Source organism: Neolamprologus brichardi, chromosome 13 (assembly GCF_056152115.1).
Source record: "Neolamprologus brichardi isolate AB-2024 chromosome 13, ASM5615211v1, whole genome shotgun sequence".
NCBI classification, from domain to species: Eukaryota; Metazoa; Chordata; class Actinopteri; order Cichliformes; family Cichlidae; genus Neolamprologus; species Neolamprologus brichardi.
The window spans coordinates 19,746,131-19,768,686 of NC_142116.1; the positions used below are offsets into that span (position 1 = coordinate 19,746,131).

Below are 22,556 nucleotides of genomic sequence, written 5' to 3' on the forward strand. Positions count from 1 at the left end.
ATAATGTTTCATGCATAAGCTGTGTGTCCTGCTCCGAGAAATCAGCTGCATGAATTGTATTAGAGCTGGTGGTTAAAAAAAATGCACAGCACGCACACTAAAATGACACATTGCAACACTGGCGTGTGGTTCTGAAATAAAACTGGTGCTGTTTCCTGTCTTTATTCCAGATATTTGTAACAAACTCACTGAAACAACTGGCATGTGTTGTAAAAATATCAGACAATATTATGACAACCATAACCACCATACCGACCCACGCTGACATAAAAAAACACCCCAAAACACACTGTACACATGATACAAAATAAGCATTTACAATGTGAATCATGAAAAGAACTTTAAAAAAAAAAAAAAAGGAAATAGCTTAGTTTCAGTCAAACAGGGATACCTCAAATTACAGACGGAGAACTATGACCTAAACAAACCAATATTACCAAACAATATTCCATCTTACTTCTACAACTTTCACTCTTTGTAGCACATGTATATTTATAGCCTCTTTTAGATTCATATTCGACAAAATTCAACAGTAAAAATAGTCATCAAGGTCACATTTGTAACATATATACATACACAACTGCAGTGTTATTAAGATAGTACTACTTTTCTGTATAATACACTGGAAAACTTTATCGATTTCTTATGCTGACTGACAGCGTGTTGTAAAACACGTAACATTTTCCCTGCTACTTACAAGCTTCTTCGAGAGATGTGAGGAGCAGCGATGTTTGTTAGAAAAGGTTAAAACATCCTCAAAAGATTCAGACCGCCTGAAACAAAAAACAATGTAATCACTAAAGACGGAAGTTGTCTATTTTAGTGCAAAGACTTCTGCAAGCTAGTTTAGGTGTAGAGTTTCAAAAGTGTGAAAAGGGAAAATTAGACTAATCGAAAACTCACATTGAAAATATTCAATTTTGATTATAACGCATCAGCAACTGAAAAAAGACAAATGTAAATGGTTTAAAAAAAATCCCTTATCATAAAGACAGGCATCAACATATACTGTAGATCTCAATATATGAAAGTGTCCGTGAATAAATATGTAAATACAAAAATCCTCCCCCCCCTGGGAAATTATTGTGTTTTTGATTACTTAGTATAATCTCTCTGCGTGGAAAGTCAAATAAACTATCAGGTCGTTCAATGGAACGAGCCCCAAGCTGACTTAACAACACCTGGGTCAGGCTTTAGTAAAACTTTCACATCTTTTTATTTCCTCTGATTGTTTAGAACGTGTGTAAAAATGACACAATAGAAACCTTACCATACACACATTCAAAACACGCCTCTGAGCTTTAATATGACATAGTTACAGGGAACTCTACTCTGTGTCTGTATCCAGCATCATCTCCTTACTGATAAATGTGTGGCGTAGTGTTTGGTTTTCTACAGCATCATATAAAGAAATAAATAGATTTATGTAAAGCTAAATAAAGATTAATGTGTCATCAACAAACATATCTGTTGCAATCAACAGTTGAGTGTTTACTGACAGAAAGGGGAAGCAGTGGGGTCAAAAGTCTTGAACACATCTTTAAGTGTCCTGTCATCTGCCTCCTCCTCTTCCTCCTCCTCTGGATCTTCTTGTTTCGGTTCTTTCTCTGGAGCCGCCTCCTCTTCCTGCTCCTTCTTGTCCTCTGCCTCTTCCTGTGCTCCTGTAGAGCCCTGTCCTCCCTGTTTAGCTTGCCTCGGGTCAGTGTACTGGGGTCGGATTAGCCCAGCCAGAGCCTGGATGGGGAGATTATGTACAGCAGGGGGTTTGACAGGCGAGGCAGGAGGCACAGTGGGAGAAGTGGAAGCTGGAGTGTGATCTGCAGCATCTGTGCTTTTAGCCTCTTCGAACGAGCCGCTTCGTTGGGTTGGTGATAGTGACGGTGCTGGAGTGCTGTCTTTCTTAGCAGCCTGTTTAAGAATCCCCGCCTTTTTAGGAGGCTCAAACTGCTCCTTCTGAACTTGCTCGGTTTGGGAACGAGGATCATACAGGCTGATGCCTCCCAGGATCGTAGTGGGACTCTCCAACCCTCCACCAGAGGACGCCAGTCGAGGAGCATAAGGTGGAAGTTTCTCTGGCTCTGGCTTGGCTCGGGCAGCGTGAGGAGAGGGACTGGCACTGGCCTTCTGTAACCTGGGGTCCAAAAGTCCTGCCCCAGAGGACTGCTCTTTCGGACCCAGCAGCTTGGAGTCCAGACTGGCTGTACGTTTGAGTCTGGGATCCAAAGACTTTTGCTGGCGTGGGTCTACAGGTCTCTCTGTAGAAGATCGTGACTCTAGAGAACCAGTGGGCAGTCGGCTCATACGTTCCTTCAAACGTGCAGCTGCAAGTCTGGGATCAGATAGCGGAGGACTGGAGACTGGGGGGTGGTCGGGCAGGCTTGTTCGGTTCATCTGAGCATCAGCAATTAGAGGTGGAAGAGGCAGGTTGATGGAGTGTTCCTGTTTGGGCACTAAGGAGGGGATGAGATCCTCAGGGGCCCACACAACTGTCTGAGCAAAGGCAGGCCGCTGGAGCAGAATGTCAACACGAATATGACTAAACTGCTTTAACTGGCATCGAGGGTCTCTCAGGACCACACCTGGGCTGGCATCTAAAGGAATGAGAACAGCCCTGTCCCTGAGTTCCCTCTCTCCTTCGTCATCCTCCTCTCCTGTAAGAGGCTTTTGATGAACAGGATGGCTCTGCTGCCGATATGAGCTCGGTTCCACTGGTCTCATTTTCCTGGGGTCTCTGGAAAGCCGCGGATCCGAAGCGCCATCTGGCTCCTTTTTCATATCTGGGGGTCGCTGTCTAGGGTCAGCCTTGACACGTGGGTCACTGGGTGGAGCCCTTTCCTTAACGAGGCGGGGGTCACCCAGTGCTGGAGCCACCGGGGCGGTCTTGGGCTGAGACTGCTGCATCTCATTCTGTCTCTTCAGAGATTTAAGAATGGAGGAAACACAGCTCCCATCCTCATCATCGCTCGAGTACCAGTTTGTAGTTTCATCTGCAAAAAAACATGAATAAACAAATAAATCAGATTTAAAGGAGAGTCTTTTTTTCTGTTTCAAATATCTTTTATTAGAAGCAAGTATCACAGTTGTTACAAGTTAATAGAACGTATGCCCCCTTTTTCTCTAAACAAAACAAAAAGAAAATAATTAAAAAAAAATAATAGATAAATAAATAAACAGACGAACAAAAAAAAAAAAAAAACCCACTCTGGGCCCTGATCCCCCAACTGCCAAAAACGTATATTTTCCCAAGATATGCAAGTAAAGGACGCCAAATTAGTTCAAAATCTTTCACATTGCTATTCATGGTATATCTTATTTTTTCAAGGTGAAGTGTATTTGTAAGCTCTGCAAGCCACATCTTTAACACAGGCCTTTCCAAAGCTGCAGGATCAGTTTCTTTGCGATGATAGGGAGTGTCCTCCAAAACTGGATGTTGTTTTTTAGCTTCTCCAGTAGAGGTAGAAAGTTTAAAGGAGAGTCTTTTTGGTGTTATCTGTGTATACGCACTTATTTAGATAATTCTGAGTTGAATAGGTCACTTTGTTCCAATCTTGCTCCCTGGGTTTCATCTAATCTTAATTAACTCAATAAAGCCGTCCATGGACACTTGCCTCTGCTTGCACTTTCATCCTGGCCATCTGCTCTCTGTGCTTCACTCCCTTGTGGATTTGACTCTTGTTGTTGCTGCTGCTGTGTCAGGTGTAAAAGGATAGCTTTCTGTACTGCTGGTGGTAAAGACTGCAACTGTGACTCTGCACTAATCTGTTGCTGGAGGTTCTGTATGAAAGCCAGACTAGGGTCTACCAAATTGAAAAAAACAAAGACACAAAGTTTTGCAAAGTCAGTAACAAGTAAACGGCAGTTAACCTATAAGAACAGCTTATTAATTATATGCTTATATGACTCACCTCCTTGTTGACCAATGGTCTGGTTTCGGAGGAAGCTGCTAAGGAAGTCTACTGGGTTCTGACCCGCAGATGGAAAGGGGAAGAGATTTGGTGCCATCTGTAGATCTGGTATAGGGGGAAATGGAGGCCTCTGTAAATTCATCTGCGGGTTGACATTAGGTCGGTTTCCATGGAAGGGTGGCGGCTGACTGGATGGGATCGGCGGCTGCATTGGAAATCCATGCGGCAGGTGCTGCCCTGGTGGGCTTTGTGGCATCGGTGGCGCAGCGGTGTGACCCACGGGAACGGGTGATCCGGGGGGAGGAACAGGAGGAGCAGAAGAGCCTGAAGGCACCATGCTGCCGCTCTGTGTGTCCTCTGAACCTCCAGTAAACTCACCTGTGCATTCTCCTTGATTCTGAGGGTAGTTGGATCCACTGAAAAACAGAGTGCACTCAGGCTTAGGAGAAAATCAAAATTATTTTTCAAGTCTGATCTGGTTTTGATTACAGATTACTCCAGTTACCTCAGACCGATTTTTTGTGCCAAGTCTACAGTTGGTTGAACCTTGATTTCAAAAAGAGAGGGGATCTTCTTCCCTGCTTGGCTATCTGTAGGACTGCTCTGACCAGGAGTGGGCAGCAGCCCAACCCCAGGAGGAGGCTTTGGGAGTGGGGAAATACCCTGTTTTCTCAGATCCTCCAGCTCCAACTCATCCTCACGGGCATTCTCCTCTTCAGTATTAATTATCTGAATAAAGACACGGGAAAGAAGAAATAAGATAACCGCTGACAGAACTAATGATGAGCTTCAACTATATTTCGTTTTACCTTATCGAGCAGCTCCTTGGTCACGTCGGTCAAAGCTTCATGGGAGAATTTGCAGTTGTCTCCTTGATAGCATTTGGCTCCCGTATGAAAGAACTTGCACGGGTATTCATGTGCAATCACAGGTTAAGGAACGTAAATAATTAAAGAGTGCAGTTTATGCAATCCAATTACACAAATATAATTAAGAACTATTAGTGAAGGATATTGTGCATGTAAATGCAGTTATCTCCTTTACTGCAGTATCCTTGAAGATAAAACTTACAAAGCTCCTTTTTCTTATCTGGTACAACAAGCTCGTGTTCAAATTTGCACTGCTCGCCCTGTATGAAGACATCACAACATGTTTTTTTCTTTAATCTTTTAAGTTAGTTAGGACAGTTATTACCTTACTAAAATCAGGTTTACGTTATAAAAACAAATTAAAGGGCGTTAACGCTGCCGTACCTTGATGCACCGACCCTCCAGGAAATACTTGCAGATGTACCTCCCGTTATGTTCAACGGTGTGCTGATTGATAAACTCCTTGCTCATTATTGGCCGCTTCTTCTGGAAACCGGACAAATTTTTTCCTTCCTGTGACACAAAATTAGCAACAGCTAATTCACAGTGCAATTTAAACCAGCGGTGGGAGAGTACAGTGAAATATTCAGCTCACATACCTGCGCCATGTCTTCCATCCCCTGTTCTCCCCCTCGACCTCGTCCGCGTCCTCCCCAGGGTTTACCCTTCAGCTTCTTGTTCTTGTTCAGCATCCCACGTCCTCTCCCCGGTCCACTCCCTCTGCCTCTTCCCCTCTGCCCGTCTGGAAATTACATTTTAACAAAAATGAGCAAACTCTCGTCACCCTTAAAGATGTTTGTGATACATCTCGGCCTATCGCATTGTTGTGTTTATAATTTAAAAAGCATTCGTACACTGTTGTTGCTTCATCCCCCTCATGTTTCCTCTGTTCATCTGGTCTTTAGCGTGCCGCCCCCTTCCCTGACTCGACGAATCTTTTGACTGCTGATACTCGGACATGTCGTCTTCATAATCATCCTCCTCGTCATCGTAGTCGTACTTGTCGTCGCTGTAGTCGCTGTATTTGTCAAAATCGCTGCTCTTGTACGGTGGGGACCTGTGTGAGTTGCCTCCCTTTGAATGCTAGTGGTCAAACCAGAGGGAGTGAATTATGTCAGACAATAATGTTTGCATGAATATAAACACTGCGAGCTGTTCTGAACTCACCTGAGAGGACTGGCCATCAGACTCGCGATTAGATCCCAGGCCCTTTCTGCCTTTGGACCTTTCCGGTCGATCGTAGTCAGAGTCGTAGCTGTCAGAGCTGGAGCTGCTTGAGGGCGAGTGATGCTGAGGTGAGGGTAAACAGAATTAAAGAAAAATGAAACATAACATTAATTTTAAATGGGTTAGTTCACATTTATGCTCTAATTGCAAAAGCAGGAGGAGATATTTTAATGCAACAACAAGCTGTACAGTAGCATCTTACTTTCGGTCTGTCACGTCTCCTTCTTTTAGACCTCCTCTTCTCTCGGGTCTTTCTGTATCTTTTCCTGGAGTGTCTGTGAGCCTTTTCCTCTTTCTCTCTAATCTTCTCTTTCTCCTTTTCCTTCTCCTTCTCTTCATTCACCTCCGCGGCCTCCTTGTTGTCCTCTTCAATTCCAATCCCTTCATCATCTATTTCTCCATCTTCCAGTTCACCATCCTCTCTGGAAAGATAAAAGCAATATAAATACTCACTATTGACACTATTTTGGACATACTTTAAATGTTTATAAATAATACACCAATTGTAGCTATAGTTAAACCAAAAAAGTAATGATTTGGAATAATCGGCTGTTTTTTCTGTTACAAATTTCCAAAAGATCTCAGGTTTGATCCCAGGAGCCACAACTCCCCTGCGGGTCTTGTTATGTAGGGCACCTGATGTAAAAATCTACCAAAACATGTGACGCTATCTGCCAAGAAAACCCCTTGTGAATGCTTTCTATACCGATAAATGAGGAGTGATTTGTCCCCCTGTAATTTTGTGACAAAGGATAACTATTACAAAGTCCAAGTAAAGTAACTGCAGGTAAAAAGCAATATGCTGAACACTGTTGGCTGAAACGCTCGAACACTCCTGCAAGAATTCTCCAAAAGAATATTTACTCTGACATGCTGATTAAAATAGCCGGGAAAAGCTTGTGTGAGTATCCAGTGCTCGGCACAGGAATGCATTAAATGTTATGTTGGAACAGATGATTATCATTACAATCAGAGGATCACTTATTAGTTTGCAGAGCATTACTCATAACTCAGCGTGACCAGGCTATACTTCATACACATGTGGCTATACTTCATCCAAATGTAAAAATTTGATGTTTATCTGCTGTAATTCACATATTTACAACTAAAATTAAACATACTAATACAGACTAAGCATTCTAATCAATTTTTAATATGAAACAAAATCCTGGCAAATGTTTCAGTGTTGGCAATCTTTTCATTGTAAATAATTCCAGGTGATTTAAAAATACAGTGCTGGTGGGAGGGTGGAACAAAAACATTATGAAACAGATCCAATCCAGCAATCTAGGTCAGTTTTTACAGATACTAGCTACCTCTTCCTTAGTCTGAATTAATCCAAAGCTAACATTGTGTATGTAAAGTTGGCTTTTGAGTTATTTGAAGCACAACAGGCCTCAGGTTTAACAAGAAACATCCATCTAACTACCCATTTTCTTAACGGTTTATCCAGCTTAGGGCCACAGGGCTGTTGGATCCTGTCTCAGCTGTCGCAGAGCAAAAGGTGGGGGACAATCTTTACAGGTCACTAGTCATCCTCAATGAAAAACATCTGCCAGGTTAAATATTTTATTTCAAACCCCTTTTTCTATTGTTGTAGCTGCCTGTACAGCACATCTAACTGAGGACCAAAAGCAAATGATGAAGAATAGTAGCATCAGTGTTAGAAGGCAGTTTATAAGGACCTAATACAACTATGTAAATGTTAAATATTTACATTAAAGTGCATTTTCCAGTGATAAACAACACTAGGTGCTTCAATCATACCCGAAGCCCACACTGGAAATTATGTTTCTGCCCATTTTAAGAATTAAAAACTTAGAGGTAACAGATGCTCAAAGTCCAGGCTAGAAGTTGAGCCATCAAGTTTTTTTCCAACCTAACACATGAGCAACTGGTTCACTTGGTTTTCTACAGTGAAAAAATCTGTGAAATTACTTGCTCAAAGATTTTTAACAGAAAACCAAATTGTTTGTCTTGTTTTTGAACATAATGCAAAGCAAATCACAAGGACATCATCTCAACTCTGCGTGAACCCTGATTCAGCAATACAGGTAGTTGCCCAGTAGGGGGAGTACAGTATGAGAATGGGCGTGGCATTTACATCATAGTCATTTGCATAGTCTCCTGCAGATGGCAACAATGAAGCCATGAATCCCTGAGCTACAACAACAGAATGATGAGGTCTCTATGTTGCATGGAAATGATCATGAATGAGTCTCATCGACACGGTGATGTGTAATCGAGGCTGTGTGAACAGCGCCATTCAACTGCACCAAAGAGGCATGCAAAAAAAATGTTAAGAGAGGGGGAAAAGAAGTGAAATGTCTCTATATCCCGCAATTCGTGGTTAAAAGAGAAAACAGTAACACAAGCATGTAGACCCACAGCACTGAAATTGAAACGCACAGATGAGCGTATTAATAATTGCACAAGAATATTACTCGACCTTTCATCCCCTGCAAGCTCAGAGTCTGTCATGTTTTTGTCAAGAACAGGGGCTGGGGGACTGGAAACAAGGCTCACAGAAGCCATTGGAGAACGGATCTGCCTCCCTTTTCCCCGGTACAAGAGTGAATTAATTCAGTCACTCAAGGAGACGTTGGTTTGTGAGAGATGCTGGAAGATTTCAGACTGGAAAAGACTCACGGTGTTACATGTCTCGACAGAGACAGTAAACAGACACTCTCCTCTTTCATATCAATGACGTTTTAACTCTGTGAGCGCAGCTTGATACCCCGCTTTGCTAATGTCCCGTCGGTTGACAGCTGCCATGGTGAAATAGAGGAGACGGAGGGAGAAACAGACAGAAATGTAACCATGTTCGTTGATTTCAGCATCTTCATAGGCTTTCTCAACAGGGACATCATCTCAAAATGGCTTCTGAGTTCTGCAGCACATTCCTCGATTATGTATTCTCGGTGTTTTTATACTTCTGTCGGGATCTATCTAACATGGACACAGCGAACTCTGCCCGGCAATTGGTCAAAGCCAGCACGGGTAAGCAGAGCTGCCGTTCTTATTGGTTGAACGCAGTGTCGGTCACTTTCAACATCTGCAACAATGAAATGCATATCGCACTTCGCTTTTGTCTTTGTTTTCACTGCTGTCGCGTGTGTTATGCACTTATAACCATCATACCTTACGCTGATTAACAAAATTAAAACATCTGAAGATAAATGTCTTTCGATTTATAAGCACAAATGCATTTCTTGTGTCGTTTAATATTTTTTTTTACGCGAACGGGCTCGCGTAGTGGGACTTCACGCGCGTGTGCAGTCCCGTCATCAACCGGCAGATGTCACTTTAACTCTACAAATCGACCCGTAAAGACTAAAGAGTTTGCTCGTAGAGATGCGAGCCAGTAAACATACTGTGCGTCCGGTTATTATCGCCAGCAAACTCACAGAAGACTGGAAAAGTCGCACGTTAAGTAAAAATATTAACCTAATAATGCAGATATTTGACAAACCCATTAGAAATATTCTGTTAATGGAATTATTATTCTGAAAAGGCTGTTCATTATTAGGTTGTAGGAAAAATAATCTTTACGAGGCTATAAATATAAAAGTCTAACTATAATTGTGCAATTTGCCAAATGCACAGATAATGTTGTATGATGGGATGAGAGAGGTAAAGAAAGAAAAGTGTTTGGCTGTGTCTCGGTGGGAGGGATTCCTGCTGCAGGAAGCCTAGGTGGCGTGCAGAGCTCAGAGGCGAAACTTTCCAAGACCCCAGATATAGAGACGCGGGCGCATCTCTGTCTCAGGCACCTGATGAGCATCTTCCACACTCTTCAAACGAGTAGACGGAACTTCTCCACTATTCTGGGGGCATCCGATCGCCTAAAAGGAAGCCTGTTAAATATCTGAGAACAGCAATAGGAAACGGTAGCCTGTTAACTTGGCTGCAGTTTCTGAGATGGCACTGTCTTTCCGATGCAGGTGTTTGCTTTTGCTGTGTTTGACAGCCATCCACAGTGGTCATGGCACCGTTCAGGTAGGAGCAATTTACTTTACGCGCGTCCAGAAGTTTGCTGAGAATTTTATGCCTGAGAAAACTGGGTCAATAATCCCATCGCAAAATCTAATTGAATGCTGTAAAAATGTTCACACATCTTTCAGAAACAAAATGATTAGAATCAAATTTAACTATCCATACAATGACACCAAAATGTTGTTGTTGTTTTCTTTTTTCCTTATTAGTTTGTGCGTGAGAAACGTGGGTTGGAAGGTTTTCGACCACCGTGTATTTTAGTGTAATATTAAATCTACTTCGTGTTTTTTAATTGGGGGAAAAAATCAATTGAATCCTCTCATGTCTTGTCAGCTGGTGCCATTTCCCCTGTTTTCTGCCTGAGGCACATAACAGAGCAGGGGCCAGTCTTAATGCTGCACAGGTCCGAGCTCTGTACACCATGCATTTCAATGTATTGAACCTTGTTGTTATTGTACGAAGCCCTGTGAATTCCAGTGCAGGAATTTAAGGTATGCTGCCCAGAGGTGTTCCAATGTAAGCATGTGATTAATAAACCCTCCTGAAAGGATTAGCGGCACTTTCTGTGGGGAACTTTGTAATGGCTTGACAAGTGTTCCCTCCAAAGTAACAGCCTGTGGCACCCATGCTATTTTGAGTCTGCCCATTCGGGATTATCCAATGAGCATGTGCCTTCCTACCGCCATGCAAAATATACAGAGGAACAGCATTTTGGACTTAGGTCCCACTGACATCTGCCACACAGCTTTAGCCCAGCTGTGTCTTTCTCTAGAGTTGTGTTATAAGAGTGAAAAGGGGTGAGGGAGAGTGCTGTGAGGTATAAGTGAATATATTCTAGTAGAAAGCAATGGTTTTGGGTGAAATAAAATATAGTTTGGCGCTTATCAATTGGTATAGTAAAAATATTTCAAATAAATGTTTTCATAGTGTTGCATAACATATTTTAGTATCAGTGAAAATGTGACTATAATAACTGTTTGTCCACCAATAACATGGGTTTAATCTAAATTACTTCATTCTCCACAGCTGCACAATAATGTTTATTCATCACTCAGGTATTACGTTTTATAACCATTAAACTGAAGTAACCTTTCATCCTGCGCTCAGTTTTTGCTGGCAAGTCATTGGATTTCGAAATGTTTTTCCAGGAGTCTTTATTCTGCTCACAGTCTTCATTCGTTATTAACAGACATGCATGGATAAGCACCAGGTGGTTGGGGTGCTTCGTCAGATGGAGAAGTTTCTGAAAGGCCAGGAGATGCGGTTTAACGAGGGGCTCAGGATCATGAAGTCAAAACTGGCAGCGCTTCAGAACTCTGTCTCCAAGTTACCTCAAGCAGACCAGTCGTCTGGTGAGTGATAAACAGGAACGGTGCTATCAGAATTAGCAGAATCATCATCATAACATTTAGACATAGAAGAAAAAAGCACCATAAATCATAACGTTAACAATGGCTCAGCCAAAGTCAAGTGATTCAGCTGGACATGGCAATGCAGGTCCCTCTTATTGGAGTAGTTAAGTGGAATTTAACCAATGAATATTCGTTATTACAAATGTGTTTTTTGTTCTATCATAGACAAAAATTAAATATAAATAAAAAATATGTATAAATACATACCTACTAATATTTTTTTTAACTGTCCCTTAGCGAATTGCACCACAACCAGATGCTTTTGACCAGCAGTAAGCTTCTGGAATTATTCCGGCTCGATATTTGACCACTCTTCTTGGCAGAAGTGGTACAGCTAATTTAAATTGGTTGGTTTCCTGGCATGGACCCGATTTTTAAACACAGTCCACAAATTTTCAATAAGGTTGAGGTCAGAACTTGAAAAGGATATTGCAGATGCTTACTGTTAGCCTGCTATCCATTTCAAACCCAGTTTTGATGTGTTTAGGATCATGGGTTTAGGAATACCTAACTCTGTCCAAGTTTCTACCGGGTAGCTGTTAATTTGAGGTGAAGTTGAAGAATTTGGAGGTATTCCTCCTTCTCCGTTAACATGTACCAGTGCCACTAGCACCAAAACAGGCCCAAAGCATGATGCTACCACCACCATGCTTGACAGTTGTTACAGTGTTCTCAGTTTTGAAAGCCTCAACTTTACTCCTTCAAACACACTTATTGTCATTGTGGCCAAATAGTTCAATCTTTCTCTCGCTGGACCATAAAGCGTTTCTCCAGAAGGCATTTGTTTTGTCCATGTGGCCAGCTACAAATTTCACTTGAGTTTGAATGTGTCAATTGTGGAGCAGGGGTTTCTTTGTTGGTCGGCACGTCTCATTCCGCAGCAGTGTAAACTGTCTTCGCTGAGGACACTGATGCTGCTGTTCCAGTTGTTTTCAGTTCATGGCAGGGCCTTGGTGGGTTGTTCCTAAACATCCTAACCAATTTCTGAGTTGTAGCGCTTGGGTTTTCTGCAGTTTCTCTCAGCATTACACAGTCTGACCTAAGGGTTTGTTGACATGTTCAATCTTGGTAAGATTGTGGAATTGTATTAACACATAGCTGAATGGTCCAAACCAGCGAACTGCCAAAACTTCTGCTTTTATAGAAGTGGTCACACATGGTGTTGATCAGTTAATCAGTACATCTGATTGGCTGATCAAATACCCTCTTAAATCCCATGGTAGCAGTAATGGTGTACATAGTTTTTCATAGGGCTTCACAGTCTTGTGAAACCTTCCTTTTTCACCTGACGGCCTCCTCTGGACATGCTGCAGGCAGTGCCATCTGTACATGGATTGCAATTGTTTATATCTCTTGTTGAGGAATTGCTTGTAAATGAAGTAGACTGAACCAAATCTGAGACATATACATTTGTGTTCAGTAAACAAATTACCAGTCTCAACACTGACTAAAATCAGGAGCCAGATATTAAAATTATGGACTTAGAAATTGATTAAAATCAGACTCAAAACAGATTTAATAAAACTTGCGTTTCTTTCTTCTTCTTCTTTTTACCAACTATTGCACATCTATTATGCTTCAAAATTAACATACCTGATAAATGACTGTTTAAACCACAGGAAAGATGTCCAAATGCCCCACCAGCCACTTAAACACAGAGTAAGGTATGTGGTTGGTTACTATAAGTAGGGCAGCATTTATCCCGTAATGCCACTAAAGTCCTTTCATTTGCATGTCATGCTGTATAAAGTTTCATATGCATGCATGATATGACTGCTGTTGTTATGGTTTTTTTTTTTTTGTTTATAATTCAGCGGCTCACTTTTATGTTAAAGTCAGGAGAAAATTCCAGAGTATCAAATTTCAAACATTTTAGAAAGTTTGTTTTCTTTAACTTGATTTTTCCTCTTGAGTGAGTGACAGTAGGGAGCCAGACATACTTTCTTGTATTATGGAATTATACTTTTCCTCTAGCACTTCAAGGCCATCTCAGTTACAGCACTGGGTACTTGACAGGGGAAGTGGATTTGTGGAATTGTGTTATTTGGCAACAGACACTGACACCAATTTGCTAGTGATGGACCAGCGCAGTTCATAGCTCTGTGAAGAATACTTGGCACGACAGAAAGAAGCTGTTTTGCATTTACAGCAGTAAAGGTTCAGCAAAATAAAAAAGGAAGGAAGGAATATCACAACACCAGCTTTAAATGCTTAGACTGAGATAAAACCAAAAAATGTCAAATTTTGGATTGAGTTAACATCATCACTGAGTTATGCCTATGTGCTATATCACACAGAAACTGATCAGATAACAGCACAATGGGGGGAAAACTAGCTGTTGTAATAATACAATCATTATCTGTACACAACTCAGTCTGACCAAGTGTGACTTAGAAACTGAAATGTTTTCAGTTTAGGAACAAAAAGAAAAGGAAACAGTTTTCCCACAATTCCTCAAGTTTTAAGAAGAACATAAATCTCATGAAAGTTAAAAATGTAATCCATTCCTACGATTATGTAATGTAATTATATACTATTAGGGTATTCTACATCATAGCATAACATCTGAGTGCTGGTACACTTCTGACTCATAAAAATGGCTGTTCCTTTGCCCGATGACTGTAAATGAGGCATTGAACAATCTTTTCCCATGAAGTTTCTGCACTGCCCAGAGACACGTGTATATCCTCAGGCAGAGAATGCCAGAGGATGTTGGAAGGCTTATTCCACATGTGACCAGCCTTCCTCTTGTTCCCTTTCTCTTCCTCCCACAGCACCCACCACCTGCCCCTCCCTGGAAGCCCCTGCTCATGGAACCAAGTTCGGGTCAAAGTATTTTGTTGACCACGAGGTCCATTTCACTTGTTCCCCGGGCTACCGCCTTGTGGGTTCTGCGACACGAGTTTGCCGGGAAAATGGCACCTGGACCGGCGCCGACGTAACCTGTAAAGGTGAGCTTCACTTTCACTATAGACTTTTAAGATTAGAAGATATTTATTACCCACAAATTCCCAGTTAGACCAGTTTCAGGTGCAGAATGCCATCGCGGTTCAGCTAAAGGATGTTTTCATCTTTCTTCCATATAAAAACACCAGTTCCCGTTTGTGTTTTATTTGCTTTATTATTCACTGTTGAGCAAAAATGTCCACAAAAATCTATTTAGGGTGACCCTGTTTTAGCATTGTTTGAATGACTGGCTGAAAAGGACATCAGCTCAGAAAGCAAACAGCACAATGGAGTTCCTCGTACACATAGATAACAGGCAAAGAAAAGAGCCATTCTTCAGAGTGTGTGGAGCTCCTCGGCATGCTGAATGAAGCGCTCGTTAAAATGGCATTAAATGTCTCTGAACACAGAAAAACACCTGTACTACATTCCACTGTGGGTCCATTTCCCCGCAGGCTTCTACCCATCATTGCCAGACAGCACTGGTGTGGCTACTGTAAGTTGACACCCCCACCCCTCGCTCATGTTTCCTCGGTTCTTCAACAGTAGGCCCACTGCACCGGGTTAAGTCCAGTCATTATACTCACACTATGGTCTGATTGCGCAGAAGTATGCCAAGCATGCTCTTGATAGCCCTTTCAGCCTGCACCGGTGGCTCTCCTCCAGAAATTCCAAGTGGCACATTTGAACATGTGCGTACGTTTATTGACAGTCATGGTTAAAATAACACAAGAGTGCCCGACTCTGCACAGTATTATCCCAGTTCGTGCTATTCAGTCCAGCGTATTTGATGGCTAAAAATACTCATACCAAAAAACTGATCTTGATAGAGTTTGAAAGTCTTTAAAGTTAAGAAGAGTTTAAAAATATCTAGCACGGTGCATTGGGCCTTTTCATGTTAGGGTCCTGTGGTTGCTCCTGGGCAAGCCAAATAAAAATTAGAGGAACTGGTTGTTATCCTGTATACTGTGGCCTCAGTGCTGAGGTTCAAAGAGCACAGTCTGCTTCAAAATGTGTACATCTGTAAAACTCTCGGAGCCAACTAGACTTCATAAGGCACAGCATGCCAATCTTCCACTTGTGTCCTAATTTTAAGAGACAGAGCAAATTGTGGTGCTGTCACAACGCCACAATCAATGCCATCCTGCTAACTCTGTCAAACATATGCACAATATCCTTTAGTATTTATTACTTTATTGACATTACACCGAGTCAGAGTAACGCATCCACTTGTTTTGACATCATACAGGTTCAAGACTACATTTAAACTGCTGGGACGTTTTTGAAGCATCCTCAGCTTTTAGCTCAGCATGCACAGTGGTGCAGGGGTTAGCACCATCTCCTACTCTGGGTTTCATCCACCAGAGTTTGGAGCTTGGATCCCTGGCTACTCCAACTTCTGTGCAGAGACAAGCATGTTAGGTTCAAAATTAGCCAATCTTAATTGATGTTTCTCTATGTAAGCCTTGTAAGAGAATGATTTCCTGTCCAGGGTGTACAGTACCTGATCTCATGTTTATTGACAACTGGGACAGGCTCCAATCACACCCCTTGATTTTCATATTATTGGCCATTTCTGACACTGATATAGTCTTACTCACAATCAGAGGCATTCGCAGCAGTACCAGTTCGGGCATGTTTCGATGGAGCCACGGAAACATTTGTAAAGGATTTTCTCCATGAAAATGATCAGAGGCTAGTGAAGATGTTGCACATTTCTCAACACGTTGACTGTAGTTAATTTAATACTCTCCTATATCCACAGATGTAAGCGAATGTGCAAGTAATCCCTGCCAGAATGGAGGTACCTGTGTGGAAGGGGTCAACCAGTACAAATGCACTTGCCCCCAAAACTGGAGTGGCTCCCACTGCCAGCACCAAACGCAGACAGGTCAGTACCACGGAAGGAATGTCTGAGTCCCTTGGTTTGTTTGTGTTAGCATGTCACTCGGGACTTTACCCTAGGTGGCATTACGATTTCATAATTTATTTTTTTCTTTCGCAGCGCCCCCCGAGTGGAGTGTCATGAACGATCCAGCGTTCAGCCGGAGACCTCGCTGTGCCCAAGTGAACCAAGCCCAGCACTGCAGCTGCGATGCGGGCTTTCACATGAGTGGCACCTCTGACAATAGTATCTGTCAGGGTGAGCTGTAATTATGTGCTACCTTAATTGATCCCTGTTGGGAAATTCTCCTTTTCTCCACCTCATAGGGAGGTAAGGTCAGCCGCAGAACCGTTCCCTTGAGCTGCTGACCTGCTCTACGATATCTCCATGGGGCATAAAGAGATGTTATATGGAATTTACTGATAAAAATACCCCAAAGTACCTGAATCCTTCACTCCTCTGGTGATTAATACAGTTGCAAATGAGAGTAATCTGTAGAGCCAGTCTGTGACAAACAAAATAATCCTCTTGAGAGATCACGAGCTGATTAGCATCTCTTTAGGTCTTAGTTACCCTCATCGAGCCATATCAAATATACTGTTACCTATGTTCCAAATAGGTCCTCCCATCTGAGTTACTTTTGCAGGCACATTTCTTTGACCTTGTTATATGATGCATGTTTTAAAGTCAGTGTGTACATGCATTTATTTTCTGTTTATTGACAGATGTAAATGAGTGTGAAGTGTACCGGCTGGACCAAGGAGGGAAACTGTGCGTCCACGAGTGTGTAAATGTCCCAGGCTCGTACCACTGTGCTTGCCCCAGCGGTTACAAGTTGCTTCTAGATGGGCGGAGCTGTGAGGGTGAGTGACAAGGGGGAACGCAGGACAAAGGCTTATTCACAGGGCCCTGGCTGCAGATCTCACTGGATAAGTAGCTCAGATAGAAATACCTGTGATTTAGAAGGATACGGAGCAGCAGAGATTTTAGTTTTTCTGTAGAATTGTTTGTCAGCGTTGCTACTTTTATTGTTACCCCTGAAGGTAACCGTGCTTTCCAAAGGAATGAATGACCTCACCCCTTCCCAGTAGAAGGGATATTTAGGACATTTCTGGTAGTCAAACTTTAAAAAAACAAAAAAACCCAATAAATAGCAGAGCACCCCCTGCTCACACCGTGGTAACCAGGAAGCAGGGTGTCGGCCTGGCAAGCTTCTCTCCCTGCTTCTCATTCTTACATGCCTTTGCTGTTTTGGCCTCCAGATGTGGATGAATGTTTAAGCCAACAGCACAACTGTAGCCGAGGGACAACTTGTATCAACATGGGAGGAGGCTTTCAGTGCGTCAATCCAGAGTGTCCCCACTCTCACGGCGACATCAGCTACGTCAAGACATCTGCCTTGTAAGTAGATGCATCCTAATGTGAACCACTAGTCTTCTTTGTTTTTTCAGTGACAAGTTAAAAAAATAAAACATCTGTCACATCTTAGCGAGAACAGCCATCTTTCAAATGACTCCTTGGGAACTAAATCAGACCCAACTGTTGAGCACTACGGCCTTTTGAACAGGAAGAATAGCAAAAGTAAACTTTTGTGTAGCTTTGTTTAGGTGTGTCAGTAGCCGTGCATGCACAGCAGGATGTCAAAATACACAAAAAAAGGTCTGTTATTGACAACTACACTTGAGAAATGTCTTACAGCCTCTGAGTTTAATACAGTCCAGGACCTGTTTGCCATTGGTAGAAATAACATTACATTTCTATGGTAACTGCTGAGGTCTGGCAACACAGACACATCACTAACAGCCAAGTTAAAAAACAGTTTGGGAACATGAATTAAAGGCTGCCCGTGAGACGGATACGAAGCCTGTTCACAGTTTACCAGCCAACCTCTTGGTCCAACTTTGACTTTCTGTACTTGCTGTAGTCCCAGTGAGCGAAACATCTGGATGCATTCACTCTGTTTTACCCATAGACTGTACAGAGAAGAAGCACATAGCCACTGTGATGTCAGTCTGTGGAATATGGGCTTTTAGAGACAGATTTACTAAACACAAACTGATTTTCTAACTTTTGTGAGGCATAATCTACTCCTAATTGGGCCGATATTTAACACAAAAAAGTGTGTCTTATTTCTTGCACTTATTTTTCAATATTGAAATGTACTGACTATGTTTAGAGAACAGGGCAACTTTTGTAGATCACCCCTAAAACTAACCACGCCTATGAGCGCTATTTGGGGATTGCGTCAGATGCTATTTTGCCCCATTTAGTAAAGCCGATCTTAAGGGCTTTAAATTCTAAGGGTGGGTCTGGCTGAGTACTGAAGGATACTGTACATGCTTCCACTCATATGGAAGGGTTGTGTCCATTACATTTTACTTATTTTACTCTAAATGAGACCAAAGTTTCCCAAATAACCAGAAGACTGGGTTAAATAAGATGTGAAAATAGTAATGGAGACCATCAGGAAAAATGGTTACTGAGTTAATAAATGAAAAGAGTATTATATTCTTTTAATTTGAAACCATGCGATCCTACTTACTTTTGCAACCAAATGAGTCATCGCCCTGGTGGCCATTAAAAAGAAGCACGTTTAATGCACTTCCACACACTGGATTTCACTTTTCAGAACTGGAAACATCCATCTTTTATGTCTTGTCTCTGGTTTCAATAATCTGGTGAAAGGATTTACTGCTGTAATAATGCACTTGTTTTCCCACGTACTACTTTTTGCGAGTGATGAATTCCCTTGTGACATAGAAAATGCACACTCAGCAGAACTGCACCATTTTTTTCCCTTTTTCTTTGGAGCCACGTAGGATGTCAATATGTTTTATTTGCCAGCCATCAGCAAGCTGCTTCATTTAAGTGCATGAAACAAAGCTCTGTTTGCTTCTACTGAACCATCAGTGTGGTGAAATAGTGCTCTGGTGCCAGCAAACCTGAAGGAGAAATGTTTGAGGAAAATACTTGTAACAAGAGAGAAAAGAAAAGATTAGAGTGAATGGGTAGCTGTGACCCAGTTCCTTTCTACGTGCTCATGTTCACCACATTTTAGGTTCCTGAAAGATTGAATTCAGTGTAAGTGCAGATGTTAGCGTGCATATTAAAAAAGTCAATATTTGGTATGAGCAGCTTTATTCTTCAACACAATCTGAACTCTCTTAGATAAGCTTTCTTGTCATTTGTTTAAGTAGTCTTCAGCCATAGTTCTCCAGACTTCTTGAACAACATTCAAATTTCCTGTCACGATGATTCCACACTGCTTCAGTAATATTAAGGTCCAGGCTCTGGGGAGGCCAATCTAAGACTCTATGCTTCACTTTTTTTCTATCCAGGTTTGCTTTTGCTTCATTGGCAGTGTGTTTGGTGTTATCCGGTCGTTTGACGTCACTAGCCGTGTCTGGGCCTAAACTCCGCTGCAGGTCCATATATCAAACGATCACTATGGCATTACTGAGAGTTGAAAAGCTGTCTAAAGTCTTTCATCTTTAATAAAATGATCAGCGTTCTGCTCTACCAGGTGTAACAATTGAGTTTAACATCCAGGCATCCATTAAAACGGAATTTATGACATTTAACGGAGTTAGAAGTTAGCAGGAAGTTAGCTCGCTAGCTTCTATCTAAATACAATATAGCATATCCTGACTGCTGGGTTTTGGAAACAAATTAAAACGTACAGCTCTGTTATCACTTCCAACATAAATGAAGACAGAAAACTAAACAGCAGTGACGTTTGTAGGGTTACTGAAGTTTGCATGCTGAAAAATTAAGCTGTTACATGATGTATAGATGGTATGGCATGGTGGATCAAAATCTGACCGTCATTTTTTTCTCCAACAAGATCTCCAACAGCACTGGCTGAAATGCTGATGATTTGGGCTAAATCATTGTCAAATTTGGATTCATCACTCCAAAAGACCTGTTTCCACAGATTTGTAACACAGTTTTTGTGTAATTAAGCATGAGCTTGCCTTTCCCCCCCTTTCCCTTCCTTAAGAATGGCTTCTTGTCAGCCATCCTTACACTGATACCAATGACTGTATATTTTCTACTGTCATTGACTAATCTCAATAAACTGAAAGTCCAGGTACATTTCTCAGATCTCGTGTCAGGTCTTTGTTGGATTTTTTCCTATTTCTTAAGGAACCAGCTTTCATATACTGTAAATCTAGGTTTTTAAGGTCTGTCCCTTCTTGTCCATTTTCCTCAGATTTTTTAAGAACTCTACGAACACCACACTGAGATATGCCAAAACTTCAGCTCTTTGGGAATCACCTAGCTGGTGCAAAAATACTATGTTATGCCTGCCAGACTGCGTTATCTTTGGCATAATTTGGAGATGCAGCTAAAGAAATGGTTTGTGACAGGCTGCTAGAGTGACAGGGCAGCTAAAGATTTAAAATGGTCTCTTTGCTAAGTTGCCTGTTATGTGTAGACACAACACTTAGTTGGGAGTTAGGAGCCTTTTCATGCTTGGTCAGGTACAAGGACTGGACTGAAATGGAGTAAACATGCAGCCAATGTCTAGAGAAAAACATTGAAATGAGTATATGTATGTGTGTGTTTCACTTCTCCACAGCACTTTGCCCAGTAATTCTTAATATTTACTGTATTTCCTTCCTGCAGTCAGTGTGAGAGAAACCCCTGCCCCATGGACAGCCGTTCCTGCCACCTGGCCCCCAAGACTGTGTCCTTTCACTACCTGTCTCTGCCCTCCAACCTGAAGACTCCCGCCACGCTTTTCCGCATGGCGACCGCTGCCGCCCCCGGCCGCGCCGGCCCGGACAGCCTGCGTTTTGGCATAGTGGGCGGAAACTCGCGCAGTATCTTTGTTATGCAGCGCTCAGACAGACAGACTGGTGAGCTGATACTGGTCCAGCAGCTGCGCGGGCCACAGGAGATCAGCGTTGACGTGGACATGTCCGAGTACAGCGACCGCACCTTTCAGGCCAAGCATGTGGCCCGGGTCCACATTCTGGTTTCACCTTACAATTTCTGAGCAAAGGAGGAAGATAAAGAGACTGAAAACTGTAGGAAGTTTCCTTCAACCTATTTCAAAAATCAGTTTGTCTGAATTAGCAGTCACAGCCCAAATTACCAAAAGAGTGAGAAGGCGACAAAGCTGATTTTTAATCTCTATTTTATAAATCCAAAGATTAATGGAGAATTATAATGTAGCTGCATCTTTAGATAGTATCAGTATGCCTATGATTGACAATACTTGGCTCAGTGCATTTACATTTATAAGATCTCGCTAAATAACAGCATAATGAATGCAGAATGAGGGATCCAAAGCTGTCATTGCTGTTGCTTTCTGTATGGCCACTATAGTTAATGTTTGTGTAGCTCAGGCCGCAGATTTAATGCACTGCCTTTGCTTAACTGATGATAAATCCCTTTTTGACATTAGTGCTCCTGTGGCTCTAATTTATTGGCGATAATTGTTGCTGTTTTTTGAGTTTTTTACAATATAGGAAACAGTATGCCACATGTTTATCTTCAATCATATACTGTATATTGGTTTTTTTTTTACTAACTTGCTTTGTTTACCTTTTGTAATACTAAGGGAGATTTTTAAGCAGTAGCTGCAGTGCTGTACCTGGTCTGTTTCCCCTGTTTCTCATAACCTGTATGTTACCCAGAGGTATTCTCATTATACTCCAAATCAATGATGATTTGTCAACCTTGCCAATGTAATACATAGTTTATCTGGAATTTTAATTGCCTCGGCATAACTGCAATAAAATCAGTCCAACTTTTCAGTATTTGTTAGGACTACCTCGCTTGATCCTGAGCAGAGTGCTTTTAAATGGCCTTGCAAATGTCCTTGTTTTCATTCAACAACCATTGTGGGGGGATTTTAATCACTGAAAGGCAAACCCATACATAGCTGAAAAATGAAGCTTGGATGGCTATAAAACGCTTTCTGAATGAAGAGATGAAAGATTCGAGAAGAAGAATGTGTGTTCAATAACATAACCCCTGCAGCAGAAGTTCACAGGCAGTACACATCATACAAGTATTTCCAACATGTCTTAGAAACAAAGGAAGTCTCATAGTGTTTTTATTTGACTTTAGTAGAAGCAACAGCAACTGTCACATCTTCAAAATGCATCTCAGTGTGTCTATTTGATAAAGGAAAAGCAAAACAAAAAAGATTAATGCTTACCACATGTGTTCTCTTAACTTCTCCTGTCCTCCTCTTATGTCTGCATCCAGGGGGTTTACATCGCAATAAAAGGGGCCAAAAAGAGCTAGGCTACATGCTTCGAGGCAGGAGTGGATAGTGAGACTCAAAACACATGCCTCAATG

At 41.9% G+C, this 22,556-nt stretch overlaps 2 protein-coding genes across 4 annotated transcripts; one reads left to right on the plus strand and one right to left on the minus strand.

Moving 5' to 3' along the window:
• Positions 1-50: 50 nt before the first annotated feature.
• zc3h6 (zinc finger CCCH-type containing 6) lies at positions 51-8,958 on the minus strand. Of its 2 annotated transcripts, XM_087850281.1 has the most exons (13): positions 8,451-8,958; positions 6,204-6,423; positions 5,942-6,064; positions 5,629-5,857; positions 5,374-5,516; positions 5,159-5,287; positions 4,918-5,034; positions 4,715-4,822; positions 4,411-4,634; positions 3,906-4,321; positions 3,609-3,797; positions 1,500-2,987; positions 51-773 (listed from the first exon to the last, which is right to left on the minus strand). In XM_087850281.1, exons 1-13 carry the CDS (start codon positions 8,534-8,536, stop codon positions 745-747), a joined length of 3,501 nt encoding a protein of 1,166 aa, XP_087706407.1. In that variant the 5' UTR covers positions 8,537-8,958; the 3' UTR covers positions 51-744. The 2 variants fall into 2 exon arrangements, with proteins under 2 accessions (XP_087706407.1, XP_087706408.1); XM_087850282.1 differs by having other exon boundaries at positions 52-2,987.
• On the plus strand, positions 8,568-21,993 carry fbln7 (fibulin 7). Of its 2 annotated transcripts, none has more exons than XM_006800818.3 (8): positions 8,568-9,001; positions 11,187-11,349; positions 14,184-14,360; positions 16,121-16,246; positions 16,361-16,498; positions 16,966-17,103; positions 17,503-17,641; positions 20,870-21,993. In XM_006800818.3, exons 1-8 carry the CDS (start codon positions 8,822-8,824, stop codon positions 21,240-21,242), a joined length of 1,434 nt encoding a protein of 477 aa, XP_006800881.2. In that variant the 5' UTR covers positions 8,568-8,821; the 3' UTR covers positions 21,243-21,993. The 2 variants fall into 2 exon arrangements, with proteins under 2 accessions (XP_006800881.2, XP_006800880.1); XM_006800817.3 differs by lacking the exon at positions 8,568-9,001 and adding an exon at positions 9,741-10,000.
• Positions 21,994-22,556: the final 563 nt, after the last annotated feature.

Bases quoted from the DNA above. Each gene is read 5' to 3' on its own strand.
- zc3h6 (XM_087850281.1), bottom strand. From the start codon at position 8,536: ATGGCTTCTGTGAGCCTTGTTTCCAGTCCCCCAGCCCCTGTTCTTGAC. The intron at 4,322-4,410 runs GTAACTGGAGTA...TCTGTTTTTCAG, and splicing joins GCACAAAAAATCGGTCTGAG to TGGATCCAACTACCCTCAGA. The intron at 2,988-3,608 runs GCAAGTGTCCAT...GTTTTTTTGCAG, and splicing joins GGATGAAAGTGCAAGCAGAG to ATGAAACTACAAACTGGTAC.
- fbln7 (XM_006800818.3), top strand. From the start codon at position 8,822: ATGTTCGTTGATTTCAGCATCTTCATAGGCTTTCTCAACAGGGACATC. The intron at 14,361-16,120 runs GTGAGCTTCACT...CTATATCCACAG, and splicing joins CGCCGACGTAACCTGTAAAG to ATGTAAGCGAATGTGCAAGT. The intron at 16,247-16,360 runs GTCAGTACCACG...TTTCTTTCGCAG, and splicing joins CCAGCACCAAACGCAGACAG to CGCCCCCCGAGTGGAGTGTC.